Genomic DNA, 12,842 nt, shown 5'->3' on the forward strand with positions numbered 1-12,842 from the left:
GGGTAGCACACAGTACTGGAAGTGACGTGTGCCCAGCTGAAATCGCAGATACTGTCTGTGAGCTGGCAGTATCGGGATGTGCGTGTAGGCGTCCTTCAAGTCCAGAGAGCATAGCCAATCGTTTTCCTGAATCATGGGGAGAAGGGTGCCCAGGGAAAGCATCCTGAACTTTTCCTTGACCAGATATTTGTTCAGGGCCCTTAGGTCTAGGATGGGACGCATCCCCCCTGTTTTCTTTTCCACAAGGAAGTACCTGGAATAGAATCCCAGCCCTTCCTGCCCGGATGGCACAGGCTCGACTGCATTGGCGCTGAGAAGGGCGGAGAGTTCCTCTGCAAGTACCTGCTTGTGTTGGAAGCTGTAAGACTGAGCTCCCGGTGGACAATTTGGAGGTTTGGAGGCCAAATTGAGGGTGTATCCTTGCCGGACTATTTGAACCCACTGATCGGAGGTTATGAGAGGCCACCTTTGGTGAAAAACTTTCAACCTCCCTCCGACCGGCAGATCGCCCGGCACTGACACTTGGATGTCGGCTATGCTCTGCTGGAGCCAGTCAAAAGCTCGTCCCTTGCTTTTGCTGGGGAGCCGAGGGGCCTTGCTGAGGCGCACGCTGCTGACGAGAGCGCGCGCGCTGGGGCTTAGCCTGGGCCGCAGGCTGTTGAGAAGGAGGATTGTACCTACGCTTACCAGAAGAGTAGGGAACAGAATTCCTTCCCCCATAAAAACGTCTACCTGTGGAGGTAGAAACTGAAGGCTGCCGGCGGGAGAACTTGTCGAAAGCGGTATCCTGCTGGTGGAGCTGCTCTACCACCTGTTCGACCTTCTCTCCAAAAATATTATCCGCACGGCAAGGCGAGTCCGCAATCCGCTGCTGGATCCTATTCTCCAGGTCGGAGGCACGCAGCCACACCTTGAGCAGCGGCCCTGGACGCAACATCAAAGGTGTCATACACCCCTGTGGCCAGGAATTTTCTGCACGCTTTCAGCTGCCTGACCACCTCCCGAAATGGCTTGGCTTGCTCAGGAGGGAGCTTGTCCACCAAGCCCGCCAACTGCCGCACATTGTCCCTCGGTGACCCAGAGCTCTCGGTACCGACGCGGGAAGGAGACCGGTGTCGATGCTTCTTTGACTTTTTCAAACGAAGCATGTCACCGGAGCTTCCCGGTACCGACGAGGAGGACGTAGAATCCAGCCGTCACTTCCTCGGGGCTGAGGCCGAAGAAGGTCAGTCTCGGGGGGGCTGTACCGCAGGAGCCCTCAGGGTAGGGGGAGACCCAACCGAAGGCTCACCGCCACCAGCAGCCCTCACCTGCACTCCAGACGAAGCACCACTGTCCGACATCAGCACTAGTGGAGGTCCCGGTACCACCGACGCCGACTTCCGATGTCTCGGCCCCAACGATGTACAGGGTCTATTTCTCGATGCAATCGATACAGTCGCGGCTGAGGGCGGAGGTCTTGACGCTGTCGACGTCGACGCACTCGATACTCCCGGTGCCGATGCCGACGAAGAGCACGAGAACAAAACGTTCCACTGGGCCAATCTCGCTACCTGAGTCCTTTTCTGTAAAAGGGCGCAAAGACTACAGGCCTGCGGGCGGTGCCCAGCCCCCAGACACTGAAGACACGACGCGTGCCTATCAGTGAGTGAGATTACCCGGGCGCACTGGGTGCACTTCTTGAAGCCGCTGGGAGACTTCGATGACATGGGCGGAAAAATCACGCTGGCGAAATCAAAACTCGTAATTGCGGTAAGGCACCAAAAAGAGGGGGAGAAAAAAACTCGACCCGAGGCCTCAAAGGGGCCTACCCCGAAAACGAAAGAAAACTTATCGGGGCCAAAAACTAGAAATACGGGGAAGGGAAAAAGACCGTAAGGCACTTCTCCGAAATCCCTTTTTTTTTTTAAGAGCGAAAAAGTCAAAAGACGCGCGAGGGTCAACTTAAGGGGCGCGAACGGCGCAAACACGACCGTACCGAGCACGGACAAAAGAAGACTGACGAACATGAGCCGGTTCGGGCACGATGACTAGCAAAGGCCTTTGCTAGTGAAGTTTCCGATTGGAGGGGCTGCCGTGGACGTCACCCATCAGTGAGAACAAGCAGCCTGCTTGTCCTCGGAGAATGTTGCTTACGCCTGCCAGATATGTGGCTTGGAGAAGCATGCCAAACTGGCAGGCCCAACGCCACATCCTGACGGCTTCCTGACACAGAGGGCGAGATCCGGTGCCCCCCTGCTTGTTGATGTAATACACTGCAACCTGATTGTCCGAATTTGGATGATTTGGTAGGACAGCCGATCCCTGAAGGCCTTCAGTGCGTTCCAGACCGCTCGGAGCTCCAGGAGGTTGATCTGAAGATCTTGTTCCTGGGGGGGACCACACCCCCTGGGTGTGGAGCCCATCGACATGAGCTCCCCACCCCAGGCGAGATGCATCCGTCGTCAGCACTTTCGTGGGCTGAGGAATTTGGAATGGACGTCCCAGGGTCAAATTTGTCCGATTTGTCCACCAGCGCAGCGAAGTGCGGCAACTGATGGACAGGTGGATGACATCTTCTAGATTCCCGGTGGCTTGGCACCACTGGGAAGCTAGGGTCCATTGAGCAGATCTCATGTGAAGACGAGCCATGGGAGTCACATGGACCATAGAGGCCATATGGCCCAGGAGTCTCAACATCTGCCGAGCTGTGATCTGCTGAGACGCTCTGGTCTGGGAAGCGAGGGACAGAAGATTCTGAGCTCTCGCCTCGGGAAGATAGGCCTGAGCCATCTGGGAATTCAGCAGAGCTCCTATGAATTCCAGAGATTGAACTGGCTGGAGATGGGACTTCGGGTAATTTATCACAAACCCCAGCAGCTCCAGAAGGTGAATAGTGCACTGCATGGACCGAAGCGCTCCTGCCTCTGAGGTGCTCTTCACCAGCCAATCTTCGAGATACGGGAACACGTGCACCCCCAGCTTGCGGAGAGACGCCGCAACCACGAGACACTTCGTGAAAACCTGTGGTGCAGAGGCGAGCCGAAAGGGTAGCACACAATACTGAAAGTGACGTGTCCCCAGACGGAATCGGAGATACTGTCTGTGGGCTGGCAGTATCGGGATGTGAGTATAAGCATCCTTTAAATCCAGGGAACAAAGCCAATCGTCTTTCTGAATCATGGGGAGAAGGGTGCCCAAGGAAAGCATCCTGAACTTTTCTAAGCTTATTCTGTATCTAAAAAGGTTTTTTTTTTATCATTTGGAAGAATACTGAAACAGTAGTATAAGTGGAGTTTTTTTTATGACTGATGATTATTAAGAGACACCTATGTTTATGAAGGTTTTGCCTTACAAGTAGGTGTGTCTCTTTTTCTCACAGTTTTTTTCTCTCCATGTTATTTATATTTAACTAGTAAAAAAGCCCCGTTTCTGATGCAAATGAAACGGGGGCTAGCAATGTTTTCTTCTGTGTGCATGTGGGAGTGTGTGTGTCCCTGCCCTCTGGCCTCTCTCCCCTCCCCCCTCTGAGTCCTTCACTGTTACAGAGCCAGGGATTTGATTTCCTGCTCTGCTGTTTTCCTTCACTGACTGTTTGTGTTACAGAGAGGGCGGGGCAGACACTCATGGGGAAACCGGATATCTCTCCCCCTCAAAGTTGCCAGGTGAGCTGGTTTCCCACCCAATTGGGCTGGTTTTTAAGCCAGGATGTGGGAAATTATCGAAGGATGCAGGCTGCGGGAAATTGGGCTTCTTTTTCACTGCAGCTGTGCAGGGTGTGGGCTCTTTTTTCGGGGCTTCTATTGGTCTAATTTGGTCCAATAGAAGCTTTTCCGGGGCTTCTATTGGTCCAATAGAAGCTTTTCCGGGGCGGGGTTGACATCGGGGGCGGGGTTTATGACGCCAGAGGTGTCTTTGGGGGCGGGGAAATGACGTCAGAGGTGACGTCAGGGGGCGGGGTCGATGACGTTGGAGGCGGGGTTTGACCTGGTTTAAGGCTGATTTTGGGCGGGGAAAATTTTTCCCATCTGGCAACCTTGCTCCCCCTTCACACTTCCGTCTGGAGGCTTCATAGAACGTTGGTGTTGCCTTTTATATAGAGAGATTAGATTTTGATGACATTCCTTTGGATACAGAATATTATTGTAGAAGTAGTTACTTTTTTTGTGGTGATTTTAATTACCCCAATATTGACTGGATAAATATTACATCAGGGAGTGCCAGGGAGATAACATTTCTAGATGGAATAAATGACTGCTTCTTGGAGCAACTGGGAATAAACGACTGCTTCTTGGAGCAACTGGTCCAGGGACCGACGAGGGGGAGCCATTTTTGATCTGGTCCTTGGTGGTTTGCAGGGCACAGTGTGAGAGGTTGCAGTGTTGGGTTTCCCTGGAAAAAAAGTGATCATAACATGATCAAATTTGTGTTACTATCTGGCATGAAACTGCAAAGGAAATACTTTGCAGCTGTATTTAATGTTCAGAAGAGTGACTATAATAAAATGAGGAAAATGGTTAAAAAGAAACTAAAAGGATCGGCTGCAAAGGTTAGGCCACTAAATTAAGCGAGGACGTTATTAAAAAATACCATCTTGGAAGCCCAGACCGGATGCATTCCACGAATTTGCAAAGGTGGAAAGAGAAACGACAGCCAGCATGGCTAAAAGGTGAAATAAAAGAGGCTACTACAGCCAAAAAACTGTCCTTCCAATAATGTAAAAAGGACCAAAATGACGAAAGTAAGAAGCAACATAAGAACTGGCAAGTCAGATGCAAAGCATTAATAAAGAAGGCTAAAATAAAATATGAAGAAAAACTTGCTGCATAGGCTAAAACTCACAGTAACAACTTTTTCAGGTACATCAGAAGCAGAAAGCCTGCATGGGAATCTGTGGGACCGTTAGATCACGAAGGAGAAAAAAAGGGGTGCTCAGGGAGGACAAGGAAATAGTGGAGAAACTGAATGAATTCTTTGCTTCTGTCTTTACAGAAGAAGATGTAAGAGATCTGCCTGTACCAGAAATGGTTTTCAAGGGTGATGATTCAGAGGAAGTGAAATAAATCTCAGATAACCTGGAACCCAAGCCAACCTAGAACCTAAGCCAAATTGACAAATTAAAGAGTAGTAAATCATCTGGACCAGATGGCATACATCCAAGGATAAAGCATGAAATTGCTGGTCTGCTGTTAATATGTATCCAGTCTTTAAAATCATCTGTAGTACCTGAAGATTGGAGGGTGGTCAATGTGACACCAATTTTTAAAAAGAGTTCAGGGGTGATACGGAAAATTATAGACCGGTAAGCCTGATGTCAGTGCCAGGCAAAATAGTGGAAACTATTATAAAGAATAAAATTACAGAACACACAGAAAAACATGGTTTAATGGGAAACAGTCAGCATGGGTTCAGCCAAGGAAAGTCTTGCCTCATCAATTTGCTTCATTTCTTTGAAGGCGTGAATAAACATGCAGTTGATGCAGTATATCTCAATTTTCAGAAAGCTTTTGATAAAGTTCCTCATGAGATACTCCTGAGAAAATGAAAGAATCATGGGATAGGCGGCAAGGTTCTGGTGTGGATTAGGAATTGGTTATTGGACAAAAAACAGAGGGTATGGTTAAATGGTCATTTCTCTCAATGGAGGAGGGTGAACAGTGGAGTGCTGCAGGGATCTGTGTTGAGACCGGTGCTATTCTTCCCTTAATGACCCAACACTGGCCATATTTTGGCGCTAAGCGCCTGCATCAGGGGTCAAAAAAGTTGTGACATCTAAGGAGCAGCAGAGCTTACTCCTTTTTAGGGTGACAATTAAGATGAATTGTCCTTGTCCCGTTGGATGCCAAAGAAATATACTTTGTCATTCGGTAAAATGGAGTAAGGACGAGTAAGAAGGATCGTCATTGCTCCATTTTACTGAATGACAAGTTCTTTGGCATCCAACAGGACAACTCATCTTGTCACCCTAAAAGGAGTAAACTCTGATGCTCCTTAGCTGTCACAACTTTTTTGACCCCTGATGCAGGCACTTAGCGCCAAAACATGGCCCGTGTTGAGTCATTGAGGAAAGAATTGACATTCAAGTTATATGATTAAGGAAACTGTGTCCTGATTTTGAAGGCTCCTGTATTTTTGCTATTTGGGTAGAATTTATGCACTCAATGATTCTAGATACTTCTCTCTTTTCATATTAAAGAGCAATATAAATCTTACCTTTGTTTCTATATCATTAGATGTTTTGTCAGATGCATTTAAGATATCCTTGTTCAAACTAAAGTTGATCCTGTCAGGACATGAGTGCCTCTTAATTAAGGAACGGACTAGAGAGTTAGCTGGTTGGGTTAGGAAAAGAGCTACCTCCTTGCTACAGGCCCTGACAATACAGTCAAGCAAAGATTTTTGTGTTCCTGCAAATGTGTCTACTTCACTCTGCATGATGATCTCATCTTCTGGAGCTGGTTGGCTGTTCTTCCTCACTGAGAATTCATTTTCTTTTGAAATCTTATTACTAATGGCTTCAAATAAGGTATTTTCAACAACAGAGTTTTTTTGGCTCACGTTGTCTTCTTTAGGCATCTCATGCAATGTGTCTTGTAAATGCAGCCCTTCCATAGTCAATGGTTCCTTAGAGTCCTTTTCAGGTAATGATTTTTTGCTATACAAGGATTTCTTCCCATCCCATGAAGCAGGTTCACTGCCAGTTTCACTGGATTCATTGATATTTGCAGATGATTCTTCTTTCGGCAAATAATCAAGGTCTGAATCTAGTCCAGAAAAACAAAGATAAAGTTAGATGAAAGGGAAAGGGGATGGGATTTGATACACCGTTCTGTGGTTACAATCAAAACAGTTTACAATGGAGGGTTAAGTGACTTGCCCAGCGCCACAAAGAGCTGCCTTGGGAATTGAACCCAGTTCCGCTAGTTCTTTGGCCACTGCACTAACCATTAGGCTACTCCTTCACAATGATTAGCACAGACTGCACAGAATAAATAACCTGGGACACATGACTAGGATTACAATGACACTGCTTAAGGAAGGAATACTTTACTATTTAATCCACAGGGCTGAATATCAGGAGAGTTCCTTGGATTCAGTGGAGGATATGCTGTCATATTATTCTGTAGGGTAATTTTGCTTTATCATTTTGATATTGTTCTTGTCCAGCAAGATACCTTGTTCAATGTTAGCCAGCTTCCTTACTAGGTTTTAGATGAAAGGAAGAAAGCCAGACTGCTAGCGTTGGGAATTAGATATTCACAATACCCAGACAAGTACATGTAAGATTAAACTGATCTGACTGATCAGGTTCATATGTACAACCATCCTAAATCCAGAATGATTCATCTGTACATGAATAAGTCATGACACTCCACTTTAATACATAAAGGTGGTACTGAGTCAAAATAGCTCTGTCAAAAAGCCCCGAGACAAAACAGTGATGGTAAAAAAAAAAAAAAACTAACAAAAAAGCCCCCAACATAATAGTCTCTGACAAAATGGCCTGCCCACATTATGGCCCCTGACATATTAGCACCCCCCTATAAAATGGCCTGATCAGGCAATGCTCACTTAACCATTACTACCTGCCACCAGTTGTTTAGAATACTGAGTCATTGGCGTTTACGTGGTTCAGTTTAAATGCGCTGCTCAAACGTGACATGTTTTTTATTAGTATAGCGGTGCTCCACTCCCACCTTTCTATATTTTTTGGCTGTTTACAGTTGTACTATCGTTTGTTGTTTTTTAAAAAGAAGCATAATTACACTGTTTGAGATACTTAAGCTGTACTGCCCCAGCCCTACCTCTGGTCCAGAAACTACTCCTGCTGGAATTCTGTGCTGAATTCCCCAGGGGGTACAGGATTCTGCATTTTCGTGCAGAATCCAGGCAATCTGGTTATTTGGGCCAATCAGGCGTCAGGACGCGCATCATGGGACAAAGGGGGAGGTTCATTACAGCACTCGGAGGGAAAGAAAGTATGCTACAGCACAGAAAGCAAAGCTGTATGTCGGTTAACACAGAAACATTTTCTTTTTTGTAGCCTGTCCCTCTAGTGGCTCTTTGATCCTCATCGTCCCCCCCCCCCTTTCGATCCTCGCTGGCCCTCCCCTACCTTCACCTGCTCTACTGGCCTCACCCAAACTACATTGGTCTTCTTCGGGGCAAGAAAGAACACCACTCTTTCCTGCCTGCCCACTCCCGCTACTCTCTGGCTGGTGCACTTCTTCAAAATGGCCGCCGAGACTTCAAGCGGTAGTCTTGTGAGGCTGCTGCATGAAGTCTCCACGGCCATTTGGATGAATCGGCAGGGCAGGAAAGAGTTGGGTTCTTTCCTGCCCTGATGAGGACCGATGTAGTTCAGGTGAGGAAGGGTGGCGGTGTGTGGATGCAGGGGGGTAGGGAAAAAAGCATAGTGTGGATGCAGGGGAGCTGGGGAAAAACATGATGTGGATGCAAGGGGGCAGGGGAAAAAACATAGTGTAGATGCAGGAGGGCACATCCACACACACATCAGGATAATTCTGTAACAGAATACTAAATTCTCCGAAGACAAGCAGGCTGATTGTTCTCACAATTTGGTTGTCGTCCACAGCAGCCCAGGAACCGGGAAAGAAATTTTGCAAGCAAAAATAAAGTTGGGAAAGTTTGGTTGTGCAAACAGCACGCACTGCGCATGCGCAAATGTCTTCCCGCCCCCACAAGAGCGTGTCTCCTTAGTCTTTTTTTTGTCCGCGGTTAGTTGCGGCAGTGTTTTTCGCTACCGCTCCGTAAGGTCCAGGAATAAGACTTCTCTCGTCTTCCTTTTTTGCTTCTTTTATAACCTGAATTTAAAAAAAAAAAAAAAGTTTCCCATAGACTCCTTATTTTTTGTCCATTTAAAGTTTCCTTTCTTTTTCGAAGTGGCCAGCCTTTGGGCTGTGCGGTTGGGTTCTATCCTTTTTGGCATAATCGCGTCGTTTGATTTCGCCGAAGCTGTGTTTTCTTCCATGTCATCGAAGACACCTAGCAGCTTCAAATGTTGTACTCGGTGCAACTGGACCATCTCCGATACCGATACTCACTCGATGTGTATTCAGTGCCTTGGGCCCGACCATAGGCCAGCCTCTTGCAGTCTGTGTCTTTGTATGAAGAAACGGACCCAAGCGTCTCGAGAAGCCCAACGGGAAAAGCTTTTTGGGGCTCAGTCTGGACCTTCGACGTCGACATCGGTACCGAGGTCGTCGTCGTCGACATCGACAGGAGCATCGACGTCGAGGAGCAAGGTCATGGCTGCTGAGAGACCAATGCGCTGGGAGCAGTGAGGCGTCGAGTGGGTCTCCACCTGTCTCGAGGCCTCCTGTTATGCAGGCCCCCCGGGACCGACCTTCATCGGACCCGGCCCAGAGGAGACGTCAGGATTCCACGTCTTCCTCTTCGGTACCGAGGAGTCTCAACGGGCGTCAAGCAAAGGATAAGAAGCATTGTTCTCCTTCAACGCATGGTACCGGGAGCTCCTGGGCATCGAGAGATTCGGCACCGAGAGGATCGCTCCCCATCGATACAGGAGGTACTGATGCATCACTCTCCTAGCAGTCCGGTACCTGCTCCCGAGCCTCCACGGATTATGACGCCACCTGTTCCACCGACCCTGCAGCCTTCTCCGATGGCAGCTCTTGACGAGCGCATCCGGGCCTTGTTTCCAGAACTTCTGGAAGGCTTACTGCGCCAATCAGCTTCGATGTCGGGGGTGCTTGTGCCCTCTGTGCCATCTGCTGTAGCAGTGCCTGGCCCTTCACCTGTGGTGAGGTCTCTGACTGCGGTGCCGCTTGCGGCATCTGCGTTGGTTGCCACCCAGGTCGGCTCCCCTTAGACGTCGGTGGAGGGAGCTTCGCCGCAGTCGGATCGGGCGTTCATCTCTCGACATCGCCACAGAGGACATCGTTCCTCGGTGTCGAGACAGGTCCAGTGTCAGAGTACTTTGACTCAGGTTGTGTCTGACACTGAGCAGGAGCGCTCATGGGAATCAGAGGAAGATCCCAGGTACTTCTCTTCCGATGAGTCTTTTGGGATTCCCTCTGACCCTTCTCCGCTGGAAAGACTATATCCACCAGAGAGTCTGTCATTTTCCTCTTTTGTCCAGGAAATGGCTACAGCTATTCCTTTCCCTGTGGAGGTTGAGGATGAGCCCAGGTCTGACATGCTCGAGGTCCTCGATTATTTTTCTCCACCTAAAGAGGCTGTGACAGTCCCTCTCCATAAGGTACTGAAGGAAGTCCTTATGAGAAACTGGTCCGCCCCTCTGACTGGCCCGGTGGTTCCCAAAAACGCACAGTCCCAATACCGGATCCACGGTGAACCTGGGTTGATGAGGTCCCAGTTACCCTACAATTCCATGGTGGTGAATTCCACTCTCAAGAGAGCTAGGAGTACTAGAGACTATGCTTTGGCGCCCCCAGGCAGAGAAGCTAGGACTCTTGACTCTTTTGGGAGGAAGACGTATCAGGCCGCTATGCTCGCTGCCAAGATCTTCATGAGCGTATACTTGTGGGACTCGATAAGTCAACTGTCCAGCTTGGTTGATGCACTCCCTGCGGAGTTGGCCGAGCCTTTTCGCCAGGTGGTCAGGCAGCAGAAGGCGTGTCGCAAGTTCCTGGCCAGGGGTACTTTTGACACTTCTGATGTGACATCCAGGATCACTGCTCTAGATATAGTGATGCGCAGACTCTCATGGCTGCGTGTCTTTGACCTGGATCATTCGGTCCAGTGGCAGATGGCGGATGTTCCTTGCTGGGGGGACAATCTTTTTGGAGAAATAGTAGAGAATCTTATTAATCAGATTAAAAAGCATAATGATGTGATGGATTCTCTCTCCCACTGGGCGCCTTCTGCTATACCCTCCTCATCTAGGAGGTTTTTTTGGAGGGAAGAGAAGTGCTCCCTATTCCTACTCCTGCTTCTCAGCAGCCTGCCCAGGCTCAGCCCCAGCGCACTGTTGCGCTCTCTCTCGTCAACCGCGTACTTCTAAGGCCCATTCTGCTCCCCAGCAAAAGCAAGGGATGGGCTTTTGACTGGCTCCAGTTCAGCATAGCCTCTGTAAAGGTATCCGTACCGGACGACTTGCCGGTCGGGGGGAGGTTGATATTTTTTCACCAAAGGTGGCCTCTCATAACCTCCGACCGGCGGGTTCTTCAAATAGTACGGTTAGGATACACCCTCAATCTGGAACCCAAACCTTCAAATTGCCCACCAGGAGCTCATTCTTACAGCTCCCACCACAGGCAGGTACTTGCAGAGGAACTCTCTGCCCTTCTAAAGGCCAATGCGGTCAAACCCGTTCCACCAGGGGAAGAAGGGTTGGGATTCTATTCCAGGTACTTTCTTGTGCAAAAGAAAACGGGGGGGGGGGGGGGGGGGGTGCGTCCCATCCTAGACCTAAGGGCCCTAAACAAATTTCTAGTCCGAGAGAAGTTCAGGATGGTTTCCCTGGGCACCCTTTTCCCCATGATTCAGGAAAACGATTGGCTATGCTCTCTGGACTTAAAGGATGCTTACACCCATATCTCGATACTCCCAGCTCATAGGAAGTAGCTTCGGTTTTGGCTAGGAACACAGCACTTTCAGTACTGTTAGTTACCCTTTGGTTTGAAATCTGCACCCACAGTGTTTACAAAGTGCATGGCTGTAGTCGCAGCGTCGCTACGCAGACTGGGAGTGCATGTCTTCCCTTATCTTGACGATTGGCTGTGTAGGAGTATTTGCTGTGATCTCGCCTACCCTGTGTGCATATGAGAGCACCTTTACAGACAAAATGGACGCTGCAACCTTTCACCTATATGTCTGGCTACCAACTGTGCAGAAGGCAGCATTCCAGCGTGTAATAGATTTACTGAAGCCTGCACCACCTCCAAGGTCACTCTGTATCTGGAGAAAATGCATGTCCTTGGGAGAGAGGGAGAGAGAGTACGAGATAAGACGGACAAAGGAGGCTTCAGACAGATGTTGGGAGTACATGATGGGATTATTTCTGATTGGCTCCCTGAAAACTGATGGATCTGAGAAGCGGGAACAGAAAGAAACTAGTTCCTGAGAGTTGCTGAAGAACTAGGAAGAAGAACAGAAGCAAAGAAGAAGATAACACTTGCATTTCTGCAAGCACCTGATTTTCCTAAGAGACTTACTGATAATACCTGGCAAAGCTTCTCCCCAGGTTACAGCTGTCTACAGGATCTATACTGAGTCTGTATCATATGTGGCTGATCAAGACAAGTGCATCACCTGAGCTTGTGGGACCTCGCTGAGACCTTCGGCTGAGGCATTGGAAGGAATCTGATCTGGAAACCGGGACGGTGAGATCATAGTTTACTTCCTTCAGGCTGGGTTAGATAATTAGTCTGTGCTCGGACCCATCAGATGTGTGACGTCAGGATTTATGATCTCTAGTTGCTGTTAGCCTAGTATAAGATTTGTGTGGTAATCATTAGGATCTTGGTATTGTGTTTATCTGTCATTACAGATTTTAGCCATAGGATAATCATAGTTATTCCCTATATTTTTGGGTATCATTGTGTGTGCAATCAGGAATTGCTGATGCTATAAGCTGATAAGAGTTTTCTATATTTTTGTATATAACGCTGTATAAATAAACTAATATATTCCATTGGTCTGTCCGTTATTTTCCATGCAGCTAATGTTGGGCAGAGGCCACGCCCCCTAGACAAAAGCGAGTACATAGGTAGGAAATTGGCCTCTTACAAAAACATATATATAATCCCCTACAGCTGGTGAACAGTACAACGGAAGCGGGTGCTCTACAGTCCATGCAAATGACTATTCAGGTGTTGGAGCTACTGGGGTTCATCATAAATTATCCCAAGTCCCAT

At 48.4% G+C, this 12,842-nt stretch overlaps 1 protein-coding gene across 3 annotated transcripts in view; it reads right to left on the bottom strand.

The window, feature by feature from the left end:
* Window positions 1–12,842, bottom strand: part of CAGE1 (cancer antigen 1) — a 358,253-nt gene that overhangs the window by 188,146 nt on the left and 157,265 nt on the right. For all 3 annotated transcript variants that reach the window (XR_003942755.1, XR_003942753.1, XM_030208903.1), the window contains exon 4: window positions 6,193–6,743. Coding sequence is in view for 1 of the 3 variants with exons in the window: in XM_030208903.1 (XP_030064763.1) it covers window positions 6,193–6,743 (551 nt within the window). In the remaining 2 variants the exon portion in view is untranslated. The remainder of the gene's footprint in view (window positions 1–6,192; window positions 6,744–12,842) is intronic.

Source organism: Microcaecilia unicolor, chromosome 1, assembly GCF_901765095.1.
Source record: "Microcaecilia unicolor chromosome 1, aMicUni1.1, whole genome shotgun sequence".
Lineage (NCBI taxonomy): Eukaryota > Metazoa > Chordata > Amphibia > Gymnophiona > Siphonopidae > Microcaecilia > Microcaecilia unicolor.